Source organism: Daphnia pulex, chromosome 10 (assembly GCF_021134715.1).
Source record: "Daphnia pulex isolate KAP4 chromosome 10, ASM2113471v1".
Lineage (NCBI taxonomy): Eukaryota > Metazoa > Arthropoda > Branchiopoda > Diplostraca > Daphniidae > Daphnia > Daphnia pulex.
The window spans coordinates 4,756,979-4,779,167 of record NC_060026.1 but is presented as its reverse complement, the minus strand read 5'-3'; the positions used below and the strand labels follow the sequence as shown (position 1 = coordinate 4,779,167).

Genomic DNA, 22,189 nt, shown 5'->3' with positions numbered 1-22,189 from the left:
GAATCTAGTGCATTTATTTATATGTCACAAGTTCACAACCAATATTTTAATACTTTTGTTTTATATACTATTTGCCGCATTATTGAAATACTACTGAGCTATTGGCATTAAAAATAACTGATTACGTAATTTATTGCTATTTGTTTTGCTTTGAAGTTAAGAAAACATTTGCTGCATTTGACGTTCTAAGCTTGTAGTTGACTAGTTGTAGCCTGATGCTACCGTATAAATTTTTTTTTTTCATACAAAATACCTACCCTCAGACTTTAATTTTGCCTAAGGTCTACATCGAGCCATGATTTAATATCGCTATGTTTATTGTTTTAATATAATATATAATATAAACGATTGTTTCAAACTATCGCCACAGCCCACAAGTGACGCTGAAGTCCATGCAAGCGCCGTATCAAACCTACTAAAAAAATTTCTCCGACAGTCGGGGCCCCCAAGCCTCCTATTCTCTATTCATATTATTGTCAATTGTGTGTGTTTGTAATATTCACTTGTGAACTAAATTGAACAAATAGGCAGAGTGCCGAGAGTGGGTTATTTCAACAATATTTCGAATGAAAATAAGCAGTCTGTAGTAATCAATCGTTCATGCAATATCGTATGATTATATGCAAAAAAAATCGTTTTCGTTAAAAATTCACTATTGACTGTTCACAATACGCATGGGGTATGGTGTCCAGTGTAAATAAACATCATTAGACAAGAACAGTTAAAGAAATGGGACTATATAAGTCATATTCATCGCATACAGTGAGCAGGTTTGTGCTTCAGCGCGAGCTCGGAAACAAATTCCCGCTTGGTTTTCAAGATTATTTCCAGCAAAGGATTTACAAATCATTTTCAAGTGATCCTAAATATGGATTTTGGGATCAGTCAACAAGCACCAAATCAGGAAGTAGTGCTCGGCATGGTGGAGTTTTCAATCTTGTAAAATTAAATGAAATGAAATTAGAACAAATAATAATTTTTATTTTTTATTAAATTTGAAGGAGTATTCACCTGATGGGTTAGTGACTGAACATTGAACTCTTTGATTCTTCAATCCACTTCAATCACATATTTCTGATTTCTGAATTTCTCCAGATCCATTCTCATTGCAGCTTGTGAACAAAAGAGCTTCATAGTATTTGATCCTATAACAAGAAAAGATGTCCATAGTGTATATAATTCACATTCAGACTCAGTGAACTGTGTTAAGTATATAGATCTAGCTTTTCACGTTGACTTCTGAAAAGCAAACAAAAAGGTTACAATACAATTTTTACTCTTAGATTTCTTGACTGTCGAACATTTTCCACATGTTCCGATGACACTACCATTGCATTGTGGGATATCAGAAACTTGAAGCAGAAAATGAGAACTTTAAGAGGTCATTCCAACTGGGTGAAGAATATTGAATTTGTAAAAGAAGAAGGCTTACTTGTCACTTCTGGTTTTGATGGCTGTGTTTTTACTTGGGATATCAATAACTACACTGAACAAGGTAACTTTCATAAAATCTTACTTTATTTTAGAACACTTCTGTTTGTAAATATATATTTTAACATACATTTTATTATTCAGGTCTTATGAGTCAGAGGGTTTTCCACACTAAAGGTCTAATGAGGATGAGATTAACTCCTGATAACAGCAAAATGGTGTTAAGCACTGCTGGTGGATATATTATGGTTATCCATAATTTAGATTTTGCTACCCTTAATCAAGACCTTGCTGGATTTAAACCCAACATGTATAGATTGATGCAAATAAGCCAGACACCTATTTCACTGGCTACCGACTTTAGTCATCTATTCACATCCAAAAGAAATCGAATAGTATAAATGCAGAATATTATGAATGTTTATGTATTAATATTTGAGGCTTGCATTTTACAGGAATTGATTTCCGATTGGCCAATAGGAAATGAAGCCGAAGTCGTTTCTTCTTTGCATGTTCACCCACAAGGATGGTGTGTCGTCAGTCGAAATACTAGCAACGTGGATAAATCTGAATGGACTTGTGTCCATGACATTCAGGATACTTCTGTGGACTCGCCAATTATTTCACGACAACGCCCTCGGGTTGAAAACGAGGAAAGTCAGCCAACCACTTCATATCCTGTATCATCGTCTTCCAGCAGTTCTTCTTCTGATCAGAGTGATGAAGATATCCATCAATCGAGAGTACCTACCACAAACGTAGCTCCAGGTCCACAGGTAAAAGTGATCAGTGTATCTCTCCAATTTAGAGAAATGTCGATGAAATTCTTCTCATATAGGTGGAAGTACGAATTACCGCTCCATTGCAATGGGGAACTCGACCTGGAGAAGCCGCTGGCTTCCATCTTCGTCGCGACTCTGATAGAGTCACTGTTGCGAATGAATCAACAGATAATTTAGAAGTCAGAATTCCAAGCGAAGAAGTACTTGAGGCACTGGAAAGTTTTCGTCGTGCGCAATCGGGCGAAGGTGACGCCCATTACTCTGAATTCCGAATCCGCCATCGTATGTATCACAGGTATTATTGCATATTGTACTTGCTTGTCCGCTTTGCATTTCATAAATCTGAATTTGAATTTATGGTCAGAAATTCTACGCCTCTTCCAGCCGTCCAGTTGAATAACAACGCACCTGATAATGGTGAAGCATCGTCTAGTTCATTACTTGTAACAGGACAGCGCGACGAGTCTCAAAGAGAGGGCGTAGCTTGGGAAGATTCAGAAAATCCAGCTCATTTTGTCCGTGCCGTGGCTGATTTAGCCGCACATTCTGTTCATCTCCTTGACCCATTCCGTTTAAGGTCTCGTCATGGCATTCGTCGGCATCCACCGTCGTTGACTTATTATGCGGAGAGTAGGGGAGATTTAAAGATGCATATCCATTCAAACCTAAACCGAATAACTTATTTCGTCAAGGTGATTTATTATTTCTGTATCTGTTCATACTTAAACACTTGTACTAAAATTTTTCTTTTTTCCTGAGCAGGAGCCAAATGTGGGACATGGTTATTTAAAAGAAATGTGTTTCTCCCCTGATGGGCGGGTTATTGCGAGTCCATTTGATAATGGTGTTCGACTCCTTACATTTAATCCTCAGTGTTCAGATATGACGTACAGTTTGTCGACGTCAGCCATTAGCGGCACACACTGTGACGGAGACGAAAAGGAACCACCCTACGCGTTGCATGAATTAACAGCCAACAAAGGACATTCAGATGTGGTTTTATCCACGGCGTTTAGTCCTACTCATCCACTTTTTGTCTCGGGATGTCTTGGTGGAAAGATCGTCTGGCATCAACCTGTTCTTTAGCCGCGTTGGATTTTCCTACACCGAATCCAGATTCCATCAGCTCCTCTATTTAAATTCTACTCCACTCAAAAATGTTCCTTTAAAAGTGCGACTGTTCACCGAAATTTCATTTGGATCTGAAAGTATAGAAATCTAACAAATTTGTACAGAAAAGAAATGAAATAAAATTGTGAGTTCTGCGAACCAATGTGTGGATAGCCTTGAATGCCCATTTTTGATCGTTTATGTTCTTTGTTTCTCGAGCTACTCAATCCGTATTGTGTTACTGAATGCTGAGAATCGGCAAAGTTAGAATACCAACTTGAGATAGGGATCAAGGTCGAATTTTCAAAATATCTTTAGGATCACTGCATAAAGCAGCATAGAAACGAGACGAGACATAATTACAGTGCCTGCGTGATAAATAGATAACGATATATGGGCTACGCCTCTTTCCTAACAAAATTGTTCAATATATTTAAATCATATAATGCATACGTATTACGTTATGTCAATTAAGTTTTTTCATTGCGCTCAAGGTAAAAATTTCAGAAATCCGAGTGTAAATTCGAATTTCAGGTTGTGATACCTGGCCACAGGGAGAGAGTGGCGTGCTGTTCTAAATTCGGAACACCTGTGCTCGGTATCTATATAATTGCGTGGCGCTAAAGCTTGCCATCACCAGTCGGTATCCGGCCGTCTGGCGAACTATATTCATAAATCCCTACGTTTACCTGGCAGGCCCGAAATATTTGTTTCATCATTTCTTTTCCTATCTGGTTATCTTCAAAAATTCAATTTCTCTGTCAATAAAGTGTTCATAAAATGTTGTGGTCCAGCTTCAGCAACAAGCATTTGTCAAGAAGTTGATAAAATTATCAGTGGATAGCAGTTTTTGGGTTGTAAAAAGCGTTCAGGGGCCACACTTAAGTCACTTAGTGATCAGCCAACGAGGAACGAAGAATTGTTACAGCCACATCAACACAGTTGGATTTGGAACAACAATAGCATCCTAGTGAGTAGAGGCATTTCTGACGCTTTATTGTTTTGTTTTTTCGCGCGTTTTGTTTGAAAGCTAAAGGAGAAACGTTTCATTACTGCCTAGACGAAATGTCTGACTCTCAAGATTCGCTGGTTATTATTGGAGGAATCGAAGGGTAATTTCATATTCATCAGTCTTAAAATTATTCATGCCCTCATGTTTTAATTCGATTCTAGGGGAGGTGGCCATTCAGTTGCTGTGCTGTTTGACAGCAAAGGGAAAAAACTTATTGAACTGCAGGGACCTTGCACAAACCATTGGGTGAATATTTTCTTTATCTGCAACTGTGGCATAATTAAAGAACAATTTTATAAAAATATATATATGTATATTTAGCTTATTGGAATGGATGAATGCCAAAAAAGGATCCATGCTATGATACAAGAAGGGAAAGAGAAAGTTGGATTACCTCTAGACTTGCCCTTGAAGGCCTTGGTATGCTTCTTTTTTGTTTTTTTAAATTGTTAAATGGAGTTGAAACTTATTTTGACATTGGCATGTCAGGGACTTTCTCTGAGTGGATGTGAAGATGAAGCAACAAATGAAGAACTGAAACAAGGATTTATGAAAAAATTTCCTTCTTTAAGTGCCAGTTATTATGTTTGTAGTGACACAGTGGGATCCATTGCCACTGCAAGTGAAAATGGGGGTTTAGTGATTATTTCTGGAACTGGCTCAAATTCTTTTCTCTTGAATCCGGATGGATCGACAGCAAGATGTGGAGGATGGGGTTATCTCTTGGGAGATGAAGGAAGTGGTGAGTAGTGACAGTCTTGAAACAAAATAGTCTGCTGCTGGCCATAATATTAGTTTCTTGGCAGCTTTCTGGGTAGCGGATCAGGCAATAAAGATTTACATAGACGAAGAAGATAACAGGCGTCCTCCTCCTCATGACACTGCCGTCATGAAAAAGGCAATCTTGGAACATTTCAACATCGCCGATAGGTAATTTTAAAATAAATGACTAGTTATTTTTTTTTTTTTACTGTTAAGAATAGACTATTCGCACTCTGTTACTTTTACAGTTGATAACTTATTTTTCTTTAAGTGAATTCAAAATTTGATACTTTTGCTTTTTTAAGTCTTATTTTTCTCAATTTCAACGTGATTTTCTATTGCCTTCAGATTTGGATTACTGGAGCACTGCTACACGAAATTCAGCAAAGCCGTTTTCGCTGGGCTATGTGCTAAACTCGCCAATGGCGCTCACGCTGGCGATCCTTTATGTTGTCACATTTTCCGTGAAGCTGGACGGTCTCTCGGAGAGTATGTCGGCGCGTTACTTCCATCGATCAGCAAAGTGATAAAACTGCCCATCACACATAACAAAATTAGTCATATTAAATTGATCATTGACTTTTTACAGGACCTTCTTGACGAGCCCAATGGATTACCTATTATTTGCGTTGGAGCCGTTTGGAAGAGTTTTAGTTTGATGGAGGAAGGCTTTTTGGAGGGCGTGAATACGCAGCCAGGCCCCAGAAAGAGTTCGCATTCGCTTGAGCGTTTTACTTTGCTCCAGCTACAAACATCTTTGGCTGTTGGAGCTGCCTACATGGGCGCTAAATTTGCCAAAATTGAGTTTCCGCGTGACTATAGCCTTAATTCCAAAGTTTTCTTCTCAAAAACTATATAAGTAATACATTATCATCCTGTGTTTTGTGTGAGCACGCATTTATCAAGTAGTGAAGTCTATTAAACTAGAAGACTATAAAATATTACAGCTACATTTTGTCCAAAAATTTTGGTAGTAATTGTCATAGGACACTTGTAAGGGAGAGAAGGTTTAAAGGTTCAACTTGTCAGTTTAATATTGAAGCTGTATTTCCATTTTATTTGTTGATTGATTGAGAGAAATAAATTCACGTTCATTTCACGTCTGTTATTAGGCAAGCGCCTATAAATTTGTCTTATCTGCACACTTTTGATATCCAGTCATTGCGTTCTTTTTTAATTTAAAGTCCTAAAACTAGGCCAAACACTACGGACTCGGTCAATTCAAGTTGTTGTTTTTTTGTAGTGCAACGCTATCTGTATTAAGGATGAGAAACAATTCTTGGAAAATCAAGTAGGGCACAACGCACAAGCATAAGCGACACACATATTCTGAAGACTTTTGCTGCGCATGAAAGTCAAATTATATTTGGTTTATTGAGGCACCACCAAAGAGCAGATACAAAACAATATTCGGTTGTGATCCAATTACATGGACCTTAATTGAATCGGCTTCTGATAACTCTCCTTCAGGGCACCAAATTAAGATAACTCGCAATTTCTATCGCAACACGCACATATTACAAAGAAAGTAAAGGGTGACCATCACACAGGCGCTGCGCCTCATACCAAACTGATGATAAATAATAATATATGTATTTTTTTTTAGATTTTTAAAAAAAGATGTCTCTACTTTCATCTTACTCTTTAGAAAATCTAGCGACACTGCCGACACAATTGTACAACATCTTACTCCATTATTGCCACACACTATAGCTATATTTAAACCCATTAATTCTTTTTCGTTGAAGCCAATTTGCATTGGCATTTTGTTAATGACCAGGTGAGACGTAAAAATAACCCGGACTGAAGCGATTGTCTCTGGATTCTACCGCAATCCCTTTCTCCGCTTGATGTCTTGGATCATTAAAGAAAACTCCAGCCTGTAAAAACACGACAACCAACAAGTTTAGAATCAAACCAGATTTTCAGTTGGCTTGGTAATAATACAAAGACAAACTATATATAACAGGGTTTTGGTGTGTACAAAGCGAGTAAGAGTAATAACATCAGAATCAAAAAATATAGCCAAACGGAATGCGTGCAGGAAAGCCACATTTTCATGCAGATTCCACGTGCTAAACGTACTGGGACTAATACCTGGAAAGTCATTTTATCCATTGCCTAAACTCTCTTTCAGCATGTCGTACCTTAAAAAGGATGAGCCAGCAGGTTAAGATATTAATTGTCATTTGATTTTTAAGTCTCATATTCTCTTTCGAGATATGTATTAGCTATCGCAATGAGTGGTATAGGGGATTGTTAGTCAATTTTGAGACGTTCAAAATAAAGATACTTACTGCTTGACTCTGTCGGGAATGCAGACGTGATCCATGGGCAATTCAGCGGAGAGTGACGGTAAGTTAGGTATGTACACGATCTTGCGGCTAAACTTGGTGCTGCATAAAAGGAAGGAAAAGAAATTGAATTAGTCAGGGCCCAGCACGCAGCCAAAAGTTGGCGTGAAAGAACAACGCAAACCTGATAAACGGTCGACACATTAGCACAGCTGCCTTGAGCCAAAGAGTTGGATGGACTAGATAGAGTCGCTTAAGGTTCTTTCTCAGCCTTCGATCAATCATTTGATAGCAGTTTTTCACCCAAGAGAATCGTGGAATGCAAGTTTTGGGGGTGGCGCCGTGAAAGTAGATCAAGACGTAGTCCTCTGCTACAAGCTGATCGAGCGTCGTCAGCACGTACCTTTGTTTAAAAAAATGATAATTAGAAATAAATGACGGCCACTCGAGGCACAAGTTGTCTCATAAAATCTTACAAGAAGAGGTGCTCCATGACGTAATCGTAATCGACGCGACTTCGATCTGGCAGAAAACAAGCGCTAAACACAATAACGGCCGTCTGGCAATCGTTGCCTTGGTAACCACCGTGTGAAAGTACCTGCAACCAATAATTGATTTATAGAGCCCAATACTGTGGTTGAAAAAAAACAAACAAACAAAAACAGGATAGCAGTGTTACTTTTTTATAAGGTTCGATAACCTTCAAGTCGATCTTGCGTTCCAAGCCCATTATTACTACAGATCGCCAGTTGCGTTCTTCATCTCGTTCTTCTGGCACCGACGTCTCGGGAATCAAGTCGGGCTTAGTCCTAGAATTGTCCATTCCTGCGTGTCGTCAACATTATGGAAACTTTTAGGCTGAGCAATTTCCGTAGAGTAGCAAATTCAATTCCTGGTATAACATTACGTTCGTTTAAGGGAGATTCTAATCCTCCGGACGTACGGATGCCGTCCGGGCTAAGATCCCAGCCATCGATTGGTGAAGAGAGAAGTGATTCAGACTTGGATGTTGTGTCTGGGCGGCCGACGTTATCGGTGAAAACATTTTCTTCTTCTCCAATCGATGAGATGACATTCAGATTAATGTCATCGTCTGAATCATCGTCGCACGCACGGGCCGTGTCATCGATGGCAGATAATCGTTTTTTGATCCTTGTTGTTTCACCTCTGTCAGGATTTCCTGCAAGTCGATAATGACAGAATTAAAAAAAATAGAACTCTCCGCATTGGCAGGTGATTTCCGACTGCTCAGTTCACATGCGCGAAAAGATACTTTTTGCAACAGAAAACTAAAAAAAAAAAAAAATAAAATAAAATATTTTACTGTCTTGGGAGTCGATCAAATCAGGAGGTGCACTACTGACTGCTGGAGAAATTTCAGGCCCCGATTCCGTTTTGTTCTTATTGGCAGCCGGATCGAAGCCATCGGGCGTTCTGCTTTCGCTCAAGGCAATCAGGATTTCTTGACTAATGACATTACTGTAACGATGGCTATTACTGATAATCTCTTCGACTTCGGCAGCAGACAGAAGATCTTGCAACGTCGATCCTAACGTGTAAATGTCTTTGACTTTTTCAGCATCCAGGCAATCCTTGATTTTCAAGAGGGTTCCATCGTCTAGCGGCGCAATTTCCGTCGACATGACATTCGGATTCTCAGCTGATGGCGTGAGGTTTGTTTCTTTGTCAAACTCTTTGTTGGAATAGGGCATTAAAATGTACTCGTCGTGCTCTGGCTGCTCAGGAATGAATATCGTGTCGTTGGCTAAGTCTAATTCGGCGAAAGTGTGATTGGGTGTCGAAGTGAACTTGACGGGGCTCGATTCGGATTGGTCGGAATAAAGACTATCGTTGATGAAATCCTGCGGTTGCGGAACAATTTTCCGCCGTATGCTGCCGTGTCGATTCAGCTGGCCAGATTTCACGATCCCTTCAATTCTATCGGCATCGGGAACGCGCATGTCAACTGCCTTGATTTTCCGCATGAAACTCCGCCGAGTAGACATGCTATTCTGGTGTGTCATGGGAAGGTGGAAGTCTTCGAAATATTCCTCAGTGTCGCTAACATTGGCCGAGTCGGAGGATTCTTCTTCTACATAAAATGTCATGCAAGAGCAACCAAACGAAACAAAAGATCAATCTAAAAATCAAATGAAAATCAACTGCAAGTGACGAGAACATAACTAAAAAGCAAAAGGAGCAGTGTGTTGGGAAATTGGCTTAAACACAACATATGTGCTTGAATTTTACAGCTCGAAAACACTCTTGGCAATGGTATTTCCGAAAAGTAATTTGCCATTTACAGAAGAAAACCAACCAACAGCTAACAACACTAAACAAGACACAAAACCACGAAACGTAAAAAAATCAAAAGAATATTCAAGGTAAGTCTTTCAAACCTTTTTTTAAGCGCACACTATTGTTAGGGTCAATGACAGCCCGTAAAGACTCTTCGTCCTCTGAATCCGTGACTGCGTCTATTTTCCAAATAAAAAAGGTAAAAAGGTATATATTTTTTCTAAGGGTTTGCCTTTTTAAATAAAGCTCAATCATTTACTCAAATCCTGAAAAAATAAAACCTTTGTAACTAATAAAAATGTACCATTGTGCTGAGGTCGGTGATCTTCGGTTTCTTGGCTCAACTCGTCATCGTCGGCGACCCGATATTTCATCATGGCGCTGGGACTGCTGGGAAAATCCACTGAAGAATAAAAAAAAGAAATTGTGCAGTAGTAAAAATAGTAAAAAAAAATAATACAGGGCATCTAACTCCAAATAAATCTAACGGTAACCCAACGATGTGTCATAAATCAGAATAGCAAGGAAAATGTGTGTGATTGATAAAGATAAAGTTTCTGCCGTTACAAGTTTTGACATGGTACTAACCAGTTTCTGGCAAGTAATGATCCGGATGAGGTAGTTCCAAGTCCAGCCCGAAATGATGGTGGGTTTCCTTGTCTTCTTCGTGCTCTTCTTGTTGTTTCTCGTAATTTTTCGGACTTGATTCTGGTCGAGACACTTCCAATTTGGCCGACTCGACTAGCAGGTTCGGCTTCTTCTCTGCCTGCTTATCAAAGTCAACACGATTATGGGCCGCCAGAGACAAAAATATTTCCAGCACAGACCGTTTATCACGCTGCCTTATCTATCTTAATCATATTCCCAACAGTACTGAGCGGGGGGGGGGGGGGGGGAGGAACTGCGCAACCCATCTCAACTCATTCTTTATATAACCACACACAATAGGGAGGTCTATGAACGGCTCTGAATGTGGTGAACGAATACGAGAGAAAAGACAAGAATAATAAAAGGGCGAAAGGAGAGTGAGAAAAAGTGTTAAAAAGCGGAAGAAGATGAGAGGGCGAAGAGTACACGCGTAATAAAGACTTGGTCGGCAATCGCTGTGGAGTGCGAATGGTATTTGACATTAAACTCGACAGAATGCAATTAAAGCCACAGAGAATGAGGATGATTTATTTTTTTTTTTTACTACTTCTTCAGTTTGATTTTCTTATTTCTTTTAAATCTTTTTGAGGTTCACTGACTCACGCGCTAGTGTTGAATTCTGCTGGTTAGCCACCGACAAAATGCTTCACCGCTATACAGCCGCGGTTACCTAATTCTCACTAAGTAAACAGTTGAAGTTATCGACCCACTTTGGGTTAGTCATCGATTTCAATATCGTTATTTTAATCAAAGTTTATCGGTGAGGGAATAATACGGAAGGTCACGCAATTTCCCTGGCCATAGATGTAGTTAAACAATTGCAAGAGCCGAGGGACTTTTTATAAAAGAATGTGTTTAACCACCGGAAACATTTCTGTTCCGAGCCGAGTTCCCTCCCCGCCGTAGATTCTTTTTCGTTCATTCATGTGTGAAAATGAAGCGACCGCAATAGTCCAACTGACCCAAGCATGGCTGCAACGCGGTCTCGGTGGGACAGACATTTGAAATTTTGAATGGCCACCACCACCACCACAGGCCAAAACAAGAAAATTTTTAAAACCATAATTATGCTTTGTTTATTCAGTTACCTGATAGGGATATGGTGTGATGGACTGAACTTCCATTTTTTCCAGCGTTGGTCGGTGCCCCGATGTACGAGTTGTCAACGGGCCCTTCCTTGCACGACAAAGAATGAAAACCGTCTGTCGAGTGGAGTGGATAAGACTGCGAGGTTTTAACGTGATCGATCCAGCAGCTAGCACCTAGACATTTATATAGAAAATAAAAAAAGAGGAAATCAGAAATATGTGTATCACCGGCGACACGCATTCTGAGCGAATCTAAAGAATAACCGAGCTACGTGGCGCTTCCTGTTTAGTTGTGATGAAATTATTTAAGGGTTAGTTCAAGGTCTCGTGACAAATGAATTGTCACGTGTTCTATGCTTGCCGCCTGAAAGTACGCCCCACTGTTTCGTAATTTTTTTTTTTTTTTTAACTAAGAAAAAGTTTACACTTTTCTCAGGCTATAACGGCCATTGTTCTTTTTGATGAAAATAGGTTGGAGCTTGATAAATTCTGAAAGGTATTTTTTGTTCTTTCTAACTGATTCCTTGTATGGCAAAAAAAGGTCGAGCGTTCTGCTAGTCTCCTACATTCGGTTCAAGGCAAGCCAAACTTTCCACCTAAAGTGTGTTCGCAACGAGAATATACACACATCTCATGTTTTCCTTTTTTGTACCGTCGTCATCTTCGGCAAGTGCAGACACGGGAAAAGAGAGAGGCCGTCGAATAAAAATAACATTATTCCCGACATCTCAGACCCACTTTCCAATTTCAGTCAACCTGATTCATTGGCCAGTTTGATCAACACGAGAAAGTTTCGAATAATCAAAGGTGACCCGACACCAAGAATTTCGTGTCTGTTACTTTTCTACTTGTTCTCGGATGTCACCAAAGGCCAAAGGATTTGCGACGACCGATTCTACGTTTGCATCAATCAGCCATGTTTCGCTATACGACCACGTAGGGGCAACACTTTCAATCGTCAAATGGGCTAAAATAACAAACAGCTCACTTACAATTTCGTGTGAATTCCTTTCAGAGTCGAATGCACGATACAAGTTTGATGTATATTTCCTGTGGTGTCCAGCACAAAATTGAAAACGAGTCAAAACAGCGACGAGTAACACAGACCCGACCCTCCACTCCAACTGACTAACACCGTAAGACTAACAAAACAGGATTCCAATGGCACGTAATACATACAGATAGATGCGCGGGCCCTTTGGGGGAGAAAGACCGGTGCACTTTTCCCCTCCGGGTCCCACTGCTATTGTCCTAAGGGCCAAGATCGGTGGATAGCCAAATAGCACACCTTTCAGCTAGATTGTGATTGACTCATCTGTCGCATTGGAGTTTTACTTTTTTCTCTTTTTTTTTAGTGTTGTCTCTCAAGTGTGGCTTGGATTTTTGTCAATTGCTATGAGGACATTCATGGATTTCTTAGACGTCACTCGTCTTATAATCGGCCTCCCAGCGTAGCTCTTGGACCCCCAACTATCGATCAATATTCAGGCGCATCTCATCGCGCACACATCTCGCGCAGCTGCCTGGATACTTCACCAGCAGAAATGTACATTTGTTTGTCATGCTGTTTTAATAAGAATAGCACTGAAAAAAGAAAAGCCAGCTCTTTTATTTAGAATAAAAAAAGATAATGCGCTATTTTAGAAAGCTTTGGTATACATATTCAATTGATGAAAAAAGCATTATTTTCCCCAACTGCAAATGTGGATGACATTTTCATGCAATTTAATGATGAATGTCGTAAATAATGTAATCTGACGCAAGTCCGCAACTGATCCCCTTGACCTTTTTAAGAACTCAGATCGAAAGATTCCTGAAACCACGCCATTCTTTGCCATTCTCAAAATGCGTAGGCTTTCTTTTTTGATTATTACTTCTAAAATGACATTACTTTGACTACGTTATTTATTTTTATTAAAGCGGCTAAAGCGGAAAATGTAATCGGTTTATGGTGTTACAAAACTATTAAAGCAGAATGCCAAAATGAAACTATGGCAGTGAATTTAATAATTTTACATATTTATTTCATCCGGTGCATGTATAAATGCGTAATCGACCAAATTTGGAAGAGATAAAATTTGCCCCAACTGACTAGCTAGGTAGCTGTAATTAATAATGATCCAAAAGTTGGTTAATTTTACTGATAGATTTTCGTATTCAAAAAATAAATTCATTCGTCCGCTTCTCGAAAGAAATTCTCTTTGCGAAGTTTTTCCATGATAGCATCAGAATCCATATGATTGAGCACAAACTTTCGGTACGATTGATCGAAGTGACTTTCGGCAAAACTATTTTCGGGAGTAAGAGGATCTCTTTCTCCCCTTTGAAGTTCACCGCCCTGTTGGCGAAATGACAAATACTTCTTTGACTCCTTGCTTGCAAACACGTCCCCAGCATGAAACTCTGACAACTTCACAGCCGCTGATGAATGTTGAACTTCTTCATCATCGCCATTACAACTGTTAGTTGGGGTGTCAATTCCTGAATTAGATGAGCTGTCCTCGGGACTTCCATCCTGAAATATAACCGATATGGTGAATTATGAGTAGTGATGATTGATGAGAGTGATGATGATTTAAACACTTCTTATCTTACCACATTAGAGATACTTAGGCTTCTTTCCCCACGTTGAGAAAATGTACTATTTGTCGACTCCGGTTTCGACAAAATATTTTTCAACATGGGAAGAATAGCTTTACGAGTTGCTGTAGTGTTTCCTTGATTGTAGTAAACATATTCGGCATTAGATTTAACGACATGAAGATCTAAATGGGGATCATCGGCCTTTTCTAGTTCCCGGCATAACTAATAATAAAAACATTGTTTATCATAGGTTAGTTAAAGAATTCTTAAAATGAAAATAATACCCTATTTTTCAACCATGCAAGGTGTGAATACACAACAAGATCGCGCTTAACGATGTCGGTTTCTTCATCTATCGAAATGCCCATCAACACTGTTCCATGACAGTTCAAAACTGAACAAAAACCCTGCAGCTTGCTAGCAAGATCTGAATGTTTTGCGAGCAATGTAGAGCAAAGGAATGGAAATCCACAAACGGGAAGGATAATGCCACCAATTTCGATGATTTTTCGGTCTTTTTGGCACAATTGTTCAAATGTGAGATTGGAAACGTCTTCCTTTGCGCACTGAAGCTCCCTATATAGGATGTCTTTGGATATGTTTGGTACCAGTTTCAATAATTTATTAAAGATTTCTTCATCTTTAGCAGTGGCCCTTTTAGCAGTTGGAGAAAAATTTGCCACATCTACTACAATAGCCCCTATAGTACAAAATATTTTAAAGTTTACTTGATTCAGTTTATATACTTAATTTTACCACTTACCAAGTAGAAGTGAAGCAGAAATGGTATCTAAAATTTCTGGTGCACTTTCAAAAATAAGTGAACTTATCAGAGTACTGCAAGAACCAACAGTTTCAATCAGCATGTCAATATTCTCTGAAAAGGGATGTTCTTGTTTGTGGTGATCAACTATTTGAACAATTGATGAATCTAGGAAGAAATCTGAATTTGGCAAAATATTGTGATCCACCTGTCAAGAAAACAATTATTATTCAATTTAATACAAACAAAAGGACACACAGCCAAGCAACAAACAAACCCTACCAAAACAAGTTTCAACTTTCTATTTTGTTGCAATGACTTGAAGCAGATTTCATCTCTAAAATAAACAATGGAGTAATATTATTACCCAATGCATTATCTTTCATTGACCTTGAAGAGACACAAAACCTACCGAAATATGAGCAGCTCAGACGAAATGTTAAACCTATTAAAAAGTAATGGTATTTTATTTTATTTTAAATTTATCATTAATTCAATACACCTTTTTAGGAAATAAACAACTTCAGTCTTCAGGATGAATTCTTCTTTAGCTACGTTGAGAACAGGAAGGTGAACAGAAGCAAACTTTTTCTGTTGTTCCAAAAAGTATGCAAAAATTAAGGCACAGACTGCTGAGTCTAAATCACAGGATTCATTCCCAAGAATGATGCAAACACTATCAAGTGATTCAATTTCAGACTGCCAATCAAAAGATGAGTATGGAATTAGTCAATTAATGAAAAACAGTACAGAGAGTAAAAATAAAGTGTCTAGAAAGTTTTCAAGAAAGGAGAACATACCAATTTGGCTTTTGATTTTCTAAGAAAATTTTCCATGTTTTTATTTTGGGATTTTTATCCAACCACTGAATCGGTGAAAAGTAGATTGTGTGTGACCGAACTCGGCGTGACTACGAAATCTAAAGGCACATTTAGGAGTCGTAAATCATAGTCAACCTTACACCACCTTCCTTCGGTTCGGGTTCGGAAAAGTTTCGGGATTAATAGTTCGGATGTTGTTACACGATAAGGCCGGAGTTGCCTCGTGTATTCTTATTATTAGTAAACAAGAAACCTTTTGATAACCACCACCAGAGTCAATAGCCTTTGGATTTTGGCGCTAGTAGTTACCAATTTTGTGTTGCTATGGCCCAGAATCACGAAATTTTATAAACGCTCCTGACTTTTAATCGTAATGATTCGTGATTTAAAAATTTTTTATACGTAGATATTCAATTTTCTGGCATCAAATAATCTGTGGATTTCAAATGGTATCTGTTTAAATGTAAATTTAATAGTGAATGTGATTTGACAACTTTGTACCAAACAGCAGAAATTTTTCGTACTGAAAGTGAAAACACGGTGAAAACAACACATGCAATTTCATCTTGATGTCATGAAGTGTGCTAAGCTTTTCATAACAATTATTTCTTGGACAAAACATTAGTGAAACAGGAGGAAAGTTGATAACTCTGTTAATTTATTCTTTTATTTGATCACGCAATGGTTGGTAAAGATGATGTGTCGTCAAACAACGCCCCCATCAATAATCTTGCTAGGGCACTCTTGGAAAACCATGAACCCAAGTTTGTAGCTGCAGAAGACAGTCTCCAAGATCTAACGTAAATGAATAATTGTGTAACTTGAAATAATTTTGGTGGTTGTTTGGTATCAAGGATTTTTTTTTAATTATTTTTCTTTTAACAGAGCCAAACAAGACATGTTAATGGGACAGGTGTTCAGACAAACAGATCGTCTCAGTGAAGCTATTAAGCATACACAAGTTTATGAAATGGTTTGTTTATATGATTTTATTACATTTTACATTGTAACTTAATTTACACATCAATAATTAATTTTTTTTAACAAAGGTTACCCAGACTAAAATTTATCAAAACAAACTCCTTAGTCTACAGAAAGAAATGGCTGATCTAAGTGAAAGATCCCAAAAGATAAAAGTAATATGATCAAGTATGCTGCTACAAGATTCAAATTTTAAATTGTTTAAATTGTGGCTGCATGAATAGAAAAGAGCATTAAAGCTTCAACAGTCAAAACAACATGAAGCACTGTTGCGGGAGCAAGCTAAAGATCGCGAGTTGGAACGAGAAAAACAGTTAATAGCCAGGCCCGCTAAGAGAAATTAATCAAACAAACGTGTCATTTTGAAAAAAAAAAAAATCATAATAACTAAATATGTATATTTAAATTCCAGAAATGTTCGTAATAATACAAATTTAAAAAACTTGTCAAGTGCCTTTTTTCTCATGTGTCCAATATTATCTAATTAAGGCTAGTTATTAGGTGGAGGCTGGAGCTGCCTTTGCCTCTTGATAATCTATTTTTCTCATTAGGAAAATAAAAATCAGGTGAAAAATCAATTTTTATTTTGACAACTCATGTATTAAAATAATATTTTCCTGCAAATGACACATCTTGTATAAAGCAAAAAAACTTACAGTATTTCGTTTAAACCATTATCATACGGTATTTTTATCTGTAAACTAAAGTCGTCCATTCAGGACCACGTTTTCGACATTCCGGGTTCCGGCCCATCCCTGAATTAAACGGGCTCGAATGACAGGGCATGAATGTTGCGCATACGCCGGAGTCTCTAGTGGCTAGTGTGCATGACGGGTGCGTCACAGTCCACAAGCAGCCATTTTAAAAAAATTTTGTAACTTTTTTTTTTTACTAAATAACAAAAATAAGTTTTTCTATATAATAATGCCCATTTTAAGTCAGTGGAAGGCTGGAAGCGGCCTAAAAAGTAAAAAACGACAGTGGCGAAATCATCCATGTAGCGGATTGCGTGTCCAGATGGTGTATCGATAAGCGAAAACAAATGTGGCTACTGGTGTACTTATCATTTTATAAAAGCAGCCGCTTTCGCTTAGCCTCAGTATAGTCGCGGTGTGTAGCCGTAGAAACAAACAAAACAAAGGACTTTATCAAGGATTTGTTTTGCGATAACAATTTGTGGAAGCATGAATCAGTGATTATGAGTGCTATCTTTAGAAGTATTTTGTAATTCCCTTGTTTTATTCAGAGGCGGAATATAATGTCTACAGCGGCATTGGGCAGCATTCTTGACAAGTAGTGATAAGCGAGCATATATAACTTGTTCTATGTTCATGTCAAATCATGTCTGCCTTCTGAGCTGAAGCCGGAATATTGTGCAGTCGTTTCAAATTTCAGTATACATTTGATCCCACTTTTTAACTTAATATGTCTTGTGATTTGGATACCCCACAAACATACAACAGTCTTGTGTTTTTCGATCTTGAAACCACAGGGCTTCCTGCATATCATTGTCCAAAAATAACAGAACTATCTTTTTGTGCTGTTGAGAGACACCAATTTCTTAATGGCCAACCCAAAGCGATGCCACGTGTCACAAATCGTTTGAACCTTTGTATTTACCCCTCCAGACTTGTTGATCCAGAGGCCACCAACAAAACAAAACTTGACAACTACAACTTGGAACATCAAAGCAGATTTGACGAAGATGTTTTCAATCTTATCTACAGTTTCCTGAACAGGCTAAAGAAACCAATCTGTCTGATTGCTCATAATGGATATAATTTTGATTTTCCTATTCTCAGGTCTGAAATAGCAAAATTGGGAAAGGTAAATTTTAAGCAATCATTTTGTCTTTATTTAAAAAAAAAAATCCTAAATTTTTTTTATGTATCTGTAAAAATCATAGGAATTACCCGGAGGAATCTTTTGTGCCGATTCATTAATAATCTTTCGAAAATTACAAAATAACCCTTCAACAATCGCCATCATGGACTTCGCGTGCCCAACAGTTATGACGAATTTCGCTGATCCCCTTCCTGTGTCAAACAATGTTAACCCCTTTCAACTTATAAATGAGAAAACGCCCGAAAAGAGGAAAGTTAATGAACAATATGGAAACAGAAATGGCGAACCGAAATGCAGGAAACGATTACCATTTCGATTAGAGGACGTGTACGAAAGAGTTTATGGCGAAAAGCCTCCAATGTCACACGAAGCTGAGGCTGATGTTATTGCGCTTCTTTTGGCAGCCATAGCAACTCCTGTAGAATTTTTAAATGCAATCGACTCTGAGTCCATTCCGCTCGTTAGTATCAAAAAGTGCTGGTAATTTAGTATTTTTAGAATTTGACTAACTGACAATCGACGTCAACTGCGTCAACTACAAATTTTATAAACTCGAATTGACCTTTTTGTGACAAATTTAACTTGCATGTTTTATGTGAGTTTCGTGTCGATATTTTCAATACATTGACAATTTTTACAACTTAACAATGTAGAGAACATCCTTTTTGCTTTGTGCCAAAATAACTCTTTATATTCATTCTGATTCTTTTCATTTTTTATTTTTAACTGAAATTTGTTGGCTCTGAGTCTGAACACACATGAACTGTTCAATCGAAAATGTCAAGGTCGACTAAACATTGTTAACCACTTAGAATAGAAAAAGATAAATAACATGCGCAAGGATGCAAACACGAACCTCACCGGATCCGTCATATTGCTGCAACCCAGTACCATAAGAGACAACAGAAGAAGAGGCCTTCGGATGATAGTCAAATTTTGATTTATGCAACGCGTAAAACTAACAAAAACATAAGCACTGAGCGTGAGAAATATATTTGTTGAAAAACCTCGTAGATTGTCCTTAACCTTCAGTATCGGTACAATGTTGGTCTTTGTGGATGGATGATTGGATGAAACCTTTTCGCTACACTAACCAACAACACGCGAAGGATTTCAAATGATGGAAGCCCATTGAAACCTTGACCAAATTATTTCGCCCTACATTTCATTGGTTGCTTGCCTATTTTATCGCCCTATCCAGAAAATTTAATGGTGCACGAAATTCGATTTTTATTGCGCGGCGATTATTGACGACAGGAACGAGCGAATCAGTTTCTATTTATTGGTATACTTAAACGATACCCCATTGGTCTCAAGTATATATCACTTTAAATATTGTTGTTTATTGCTGTACTACGTAATTCCAAAGCGGTTCAAGGGCGCACACGGACTGCACAATGATAGTAACATCACAAAAGGAAAATAATAATGCAGAAAAACACACGACAATGTCTGGAATAAATTTGGTTGAATAATAAGCCATTTACAGGCAAGTCGGAGGCTTGCCAAGAATTGCGTGTTCTTCTGCGAATCCTAATTCCCGCGGTATACACGTACTCAGTTGCCCAATTAAATACACGCTCGGCGTAGTTTCACCATTTCCTTTCCACGTAATAAGTGGGAGACTAAATAAAAGTTTAGGTTTTTCCGGTCTGGGCAATAATAGCCATTTTGAAACAGGTGTTTAAATAATTTGCGGAAAACGTGTGTTCTTGTTGGTCTCACCATTGAACGAGAATAACCAAACGACGGAAGTGATCAGCAGATGAGTCGCCCTCGAGTCCAGAAAAAATGGGGAGGGGAAAAAACGAAAGTGTATTTTAAGTATCGTCAATATAACAATGTGAACGAGTAGCTAGCCACAAACGTCAAGTTCAGAAAAAAAAATTTCAAGAGCATTTATAGTTATACTGCACTACTGTGGGATCGTCCTTCAAAGTGGAGAATATCTCTACCCTATTCTTTTGTGTATTGTTTTATTATTTTTTCCCAAGCCACCCACAAAACGTTTCTGCACTTTTGTTTCCCCCGCCCGCACCTCGGGCTTCGGATATCCAATCCATCGATAAATATTTGGCCATCAGCAACCACGACGAAGCCATCGATTTGTGTGTATATATTGGCACAACAATAGATTTACAATTCAAAAGAGGTTCAGCGCCAAAAACTGCCTTGAGACGAATGCAAATATCCAAATAATATGATATCCAAGAGCCCAGAAGCAGAGATCGTTCCGTCAATTGAACGCGGACCCCAAAGGCTGAATGAAATAGACGAGAGGGGGGGGGGGGACCTGTCAAGGAGATGATGCGTGAAGAATACTATTCTTTTTCTCTTCTTCTTCCCTTTTGGTATTGTGTTGAAAAGTAAGAGTTATTGTACCGCGTCCAAGCGTGTTGCCTATTTTCAAGGACGGGAGGCAACGACCCTTTGGATGGGGGCCGCTGTTCGCTCCTCGGTCCTTCGGAAAAACTGAGACTCGTGAACCACATGGCGGAGAAAACTCAAAAACCCATGCCGACAAACTATAGTCACTTTCAGGAAGTTCTCGCTCGCTCCTTGTTCGTTAACGTTTTATCTCAGAAATTAATTTTATTTTTCTCCTTTTTTCTTTTTAACTATCCTTTTTTTGCGTGTTTTTCTTTCGTGAAACGTAACAATAATGGATTCCACCTTCGCACTGATAGTCATCTTACCTTAATAATATCTAATATGTTGTAAATATAATGCTGACAGAGGACACGGTGCCCGAACCCACCGGATGACGCTGTCGGAAATGATGACGTCGACCGAAACAAAAAAGAAAACACATAATCATTCCGATAAATTACGAGTCAAGTATAGTACCTTGAACTCGGTGGCAATGTCTCCCAAAATACATTTATTTACACGCAAGAGTGTGGCGTTTAATTTGATTGTCTGAATGTATAAGCATCAGTGGGAAATCAATTTTGAACAACAGCAGATGACCCAATCACCTAATGCACGTCACCCAATGGTCTACAAGGGAAATCCAAGCCCCGTGGTTATCCGTACATTTTCGTGACTACTTTTCCTTTCTTCTTAATAGGGAATAAAGAATAGACCAACACAAAAGATGAACAAATGGTCAAAAGAGAAAAGAAACTGATGGCTGTGAGAAAAAGAGTCGATGACATTGGGATGAAAGGTGGATGCCTCTACTATAAGAAGGACCATGCCAGTTGGCCGTGGTCTAATCCAGATAGATGATGGCGATAACAAAAATAAAGAAGTAAACGAGTCTATAGTGGAATAATAAGGCAGACGGGAGTTATTCAAACGAGCCTCGGGGAATTTGTTTTTCATTTTATTTTGTGTAAAGATTTTCCCTTTCTTCGAGAAATAATTTTAGTTTTTTCTTACTACAACTATTATTATTCCTTGGGAAAAAGGAGAAAAGAAAACGAAAGGGAAGTTGATGATTGCCAGTGCGGCGTGAAGGACAATCCTCTTTAGCGTTAACTAACTAAAAAAGAAAAACTAAATACGCGAAGCGCTTCAATCGTTCCGTGCTCTGCTCATCACTATAGCTTCCGCCACCACCACCAGCAGCGTGCATTTTCCGTGCGACACATCTGCTGCTGCTTCTTGGGGTGTATATTTTTTTTATTTTTATTTCACCTGGCCATTATTATATTGTCTTTTTCTCGGGATGTTTATTTTTGTCCGACAGTTGCGCAGCAGCAGCGACCGCAGTAGAGCGCTGTACCAGCAAGTTAGCGTCGCGATATACCTTAGCAGCAGCAGCAG

The 22,189-nt window shown here is 38.5% G+C and overlaps 6 protein-coding genes across 8 annotated transcripts; 4 read left to right on the top strand and 2 right to left on the bottom strand.

The window, feature by feature from the left end:
* Positions 1-396: 396 nt before the first annotated feature.
* Positions 397-3,482, top strand: LOC124204936 (DDB1- and CUL4-associated factor 10-like). The gene is made up of 9 exons (XM_046602185.1): positions 397-939; positions 1,002-1,018; positions 1,096-1,209; positions 1,284-1,495; positions 1,576-1,826; positions 1,887-2,207; positions 2,270-2,508; positions 2,578-2,905; positions 2,976-3,482. Exons 1-9 carry the CDS (start codon positions 730-732, stop codon positions 3,297-3,299), a joined length of 2,016 nt encoding a protein of 671 aa, XP_046458141.1. The 5' UTR covers positions 397-729; the 3' UTR covers positions 3,300-3,482.
* Positions 3,483-3,940: 458 nt separating this feature from the next.
* On the top strand, positions 3,941-6,196 carry LOC124204939 (N-acetyl-D-glucosamine kinase-like). The gene is made up of 8 exons (XM_046602187.1): positions 3,941-4,293; positions 4,384-4,435; positions 4,497-4,581; positions 4,657-4,755; positions 4,825-5,077; positions 5,142-5,265; positions 5,446-5,620; positions 5,687-6,196. The coding sequence occupies exons 2-8, from the start codon at positions 4,389-4,391 to the stop codon at positions 5,954-5,956; spliced, it is 1,053 nt and encodes a 350-aa protein (XP_046458143.1). The 5' UTR covers positions 3,941-4,293; positions 4,384-4,388; the 3' UTR covers positions 5,957-6,196.
* Positions 6,197-6,452: 256 nt separating this feature from the next.
* LOC124204935 lies at positions 6,453-12,578 on the bottom strand. 3 transcript variants are annotated; one of them, XM_046602184.1, is made up of 13 exons: positions 12,418-12,578; positions 11,426-11,599; positions 10,278-10,458; positions 9,994-10,092; positions 9,791-9,868; positions 8,716-9,483; positions 8,299-8,571; positions 8,071-8,216; positions 7,868-7,989; positions 7,576-7,794; positions 7,395-7,493; positions 7,195-7,244; positions 6,453-6,977 (listed from the first exon to the last, which is right to left on the bottom strand). In XM_046602184.1, the coding sequence occupies exons 2-12, from the start codon at positions 11,459-11,461 to the stop codon at positions 7,208-7,210; spliced, it is 2,058 nt and encodes a 685-aa protein (XP_046458140.1). In that variant the 5' UTR covers positions 11,462-11,599; positions 12,418-12,578; the 3' UTR covers positions 6,453-6,977; positions 7,195-7,207. The 3 variants fall into 3 exon arrangements, with proteins under 3 accessions (XP_046458140.1, XP_046458138.1, XP_046458139.1); XM_046602182.1 differs by lacking the exon at positions 7,195-7,244 and having other exon boundaries at positions 12,418-12,577; XM_046602183.1 differs by lacking the exon at positions 7,195-7,244 and having other exon boundaries at positions 10,278-10,455; positions 12,418-12,577.
* An 845-nt stretch (positions 12,579-13,423) lies between these two features.
* On the bottom strand, positions 13,424-15,835 carry LOC124204937 (exopolyphosphatase PRUNE1-like). The gene is made up of 8 exons (XM_046602186.1): positions 15,572-15,835; positions 15,274-15,470; positions 15,184-15,216; positions 15,054-15,108; positions 14,772-14,979; positions 14,293-14,708; positions 14,021-14,230; positions 13,424-13,940 (listed from the first exon to the last, which is right to left on the bottom strand). Exons 1-8 carry the CDS (start codon positions 15,605-15,607, stop codon positions 13,596-13,598), a joined length of 1,500 nt encoding a protein of 499 aa, XP_046458142.1. The 5' UTR covers positions 15,608-15,835; the 3' UTR covers positions 13,424-13,595.
* A 262-nt stretch (positions 15,836-16,097) lies between these two features.
* LOC124204941 (biogenesis of lysosome-related organelles complex 1 subunit 6-like) lies at positions 16,098-17,019 on the top strand. Its single transcript, XM_046602189.1, has 4 exons — positions 16,098-16,392; positions 16,478-16,565; positions 16,642-16,728; positions 16,798-17,019. Exons 1-4 carry the CDS (start codon positions 16,274-16,276, stop codon positions 16,915-16,917), a joined length of 414 nt encoding a protein of 137 aa, XP_046458145.1. The 5' UTR covers positions 16,098-16,273; the 3' UTR covers positions 16,918-17,019.
* A 626-nt stretch (positions 17,020-17,645) lies between these two features.
* LOC124204940 (three-prime repair exonuclease 1-like) lies at positions 17,646-19,063 on the top strand. The gene is made up of 2 exons (XM_046602188.1): positions 17,646-18,400; positions 18,480-19,063. The coding sequence occupies exons 1-2, from the start codon at positions 17,999-18,001 to the stop codon at positions 18,900-18,902; spliced, it is 825 nt and encodes a 274-aa protein (XP_046458144.1). The 5' UTR covers positions 17,646-17,998; the 3' UTR covers positions 18,903-19,063.
* Positions 19,064-22,189: the final 3,126 nt, after the last annotated feature.

What these genes read in the sequence shown, in the direction of transcription:
- LOC124204940 (XM_046602188.1), top strand. Translation starts at nt 17,999, where the DNA reads ATGTCTTGTGATTTGGATACCCCACAAACATACAACAGTCTTGTGTTT. An exon ending in AAATAGCAAAATTGGGAAAG is followed by an intron (nt 18,401 to 18,479) that starts GTAAATTTTAAG and finishes TAAAAATCATAG; the next exon opens with GAATTACCCGGAGGAATCTT.
- LOC124204939 (XM_046602187.1), top strand. Translation starts at nt 4,389, where the DNA reads ATGTCTGACTCTCAAGATTCGCTGGTTATTATTGGAGGAATCGAAGG. An exon ending in ATTATTGGAGGAATCGAAGG is followed by an intron (nt 4,436 to 4,496) that starts GTAATTTCATAT and finishes ATTCGATTCTAG; the next exon opens with GGGAGGTGGCCATTCAGTTG. An exon ending in GACCTTGCACAAACCATTGG is followed by an intron (nt 4,582 to 4,656) that starts GTGAATATTTTC and finishes ATGTATATTTAG; the next exon opens with CTTATTGGAATGGATGAATG.
- LOC124204941 (XM_046602189.1), top strand. Translation starts at nt 16,274, where the DNA reads ATGGTTGGTAAAGATGATGTGTCGTCAAACAACGCCCCCATCAATAAT. An exon ending in GACAGTCTCCAAGATCTAAC is followed by an intron (nt 16,393 to 16,477) that starts GTAAATGAATAA and finishes TTCTTTTAACAG; the next exon opens with AGCCAAACAAGACATGTTAA. An exon ending in AAAGATCCCAAAAGATAAAA is followed by an intron (nt 16,729 to 16,797) that starts GTAATATGATCA and finishes CTGCATGAATAG; the next exon opens with AAAAGAGCATTAAAGCTTCA.
- LOC124204936 (XM_046602185.1), top strand. Translation starts at nt 730, where the DNA reads ATGGGACTATATAAGTCATATTCATCGCATACAGTGAGCAGGTTTGTG. An exon ending in CAATAACTACACTGAACAAG is followed by an intron (nt 1,496 to 1,575) that starts GTAACTTTCATA and finishes TTTATTATTCAG; the next exon opens with GTCTTATGAGTCAGAGGGTT. An exon ending in CATCCAAAAGAAATCGAATA is followed by an intron (nt 1,827 to 1,886) that starts GTATAAATGCAG and finishes TGCATTTTACAG; the next exon opens with GAATTGATTTCCGATTGGCC.
- LOC124204935 (XM_046602182.1), bottom strand. Translation starts at nt 11,461, where the DNA reads ATGGAAGTTCAGTCCATCACACCATATCCCTATCAG. An exon ending in AGAATCTCCCTTAAACGAAC is followed by an intron (nt 8,217 to 8,298) that starts GTAATGTTATAC and finishes GACGACACGCAG; the next exon opens with GAATGGACAATTCTAGGACT. An exon ending in TTATCGAACCTTATAAAAAA is followed by an intron (nt 7,990 to 8,070) that starts GTAACACTGCTA and finishes TATTGGTTGCAG; the next exon opens with GTACTTTCACACGGTGGTTA.
- LOC124204937 (XM_046602186.1), bottom strand. Translation starts at nt 15,607, where the DNA reads ATGGAAAATTTTCTTAGAAAATCAAAAGCCAAATTG. An exon ending in TTCTGCTTCACTTCTACTTG is followed by an intron (nt 14,709 to 14,771) that starts GTAAGTGGTAAA and finishes TTTGTACTATAG; the next exon opens with GGGCTATTGTAGTAGATGTG. An exon ending in GCCTAAGTATCTCTAATGTG is followed by an intron (nt 13,941 to 14,020) that starts GTAAGATAAGAA and finishes GTTATATTTCAG; the next exon opens with GATGGAAGTCCCGAGGACAG.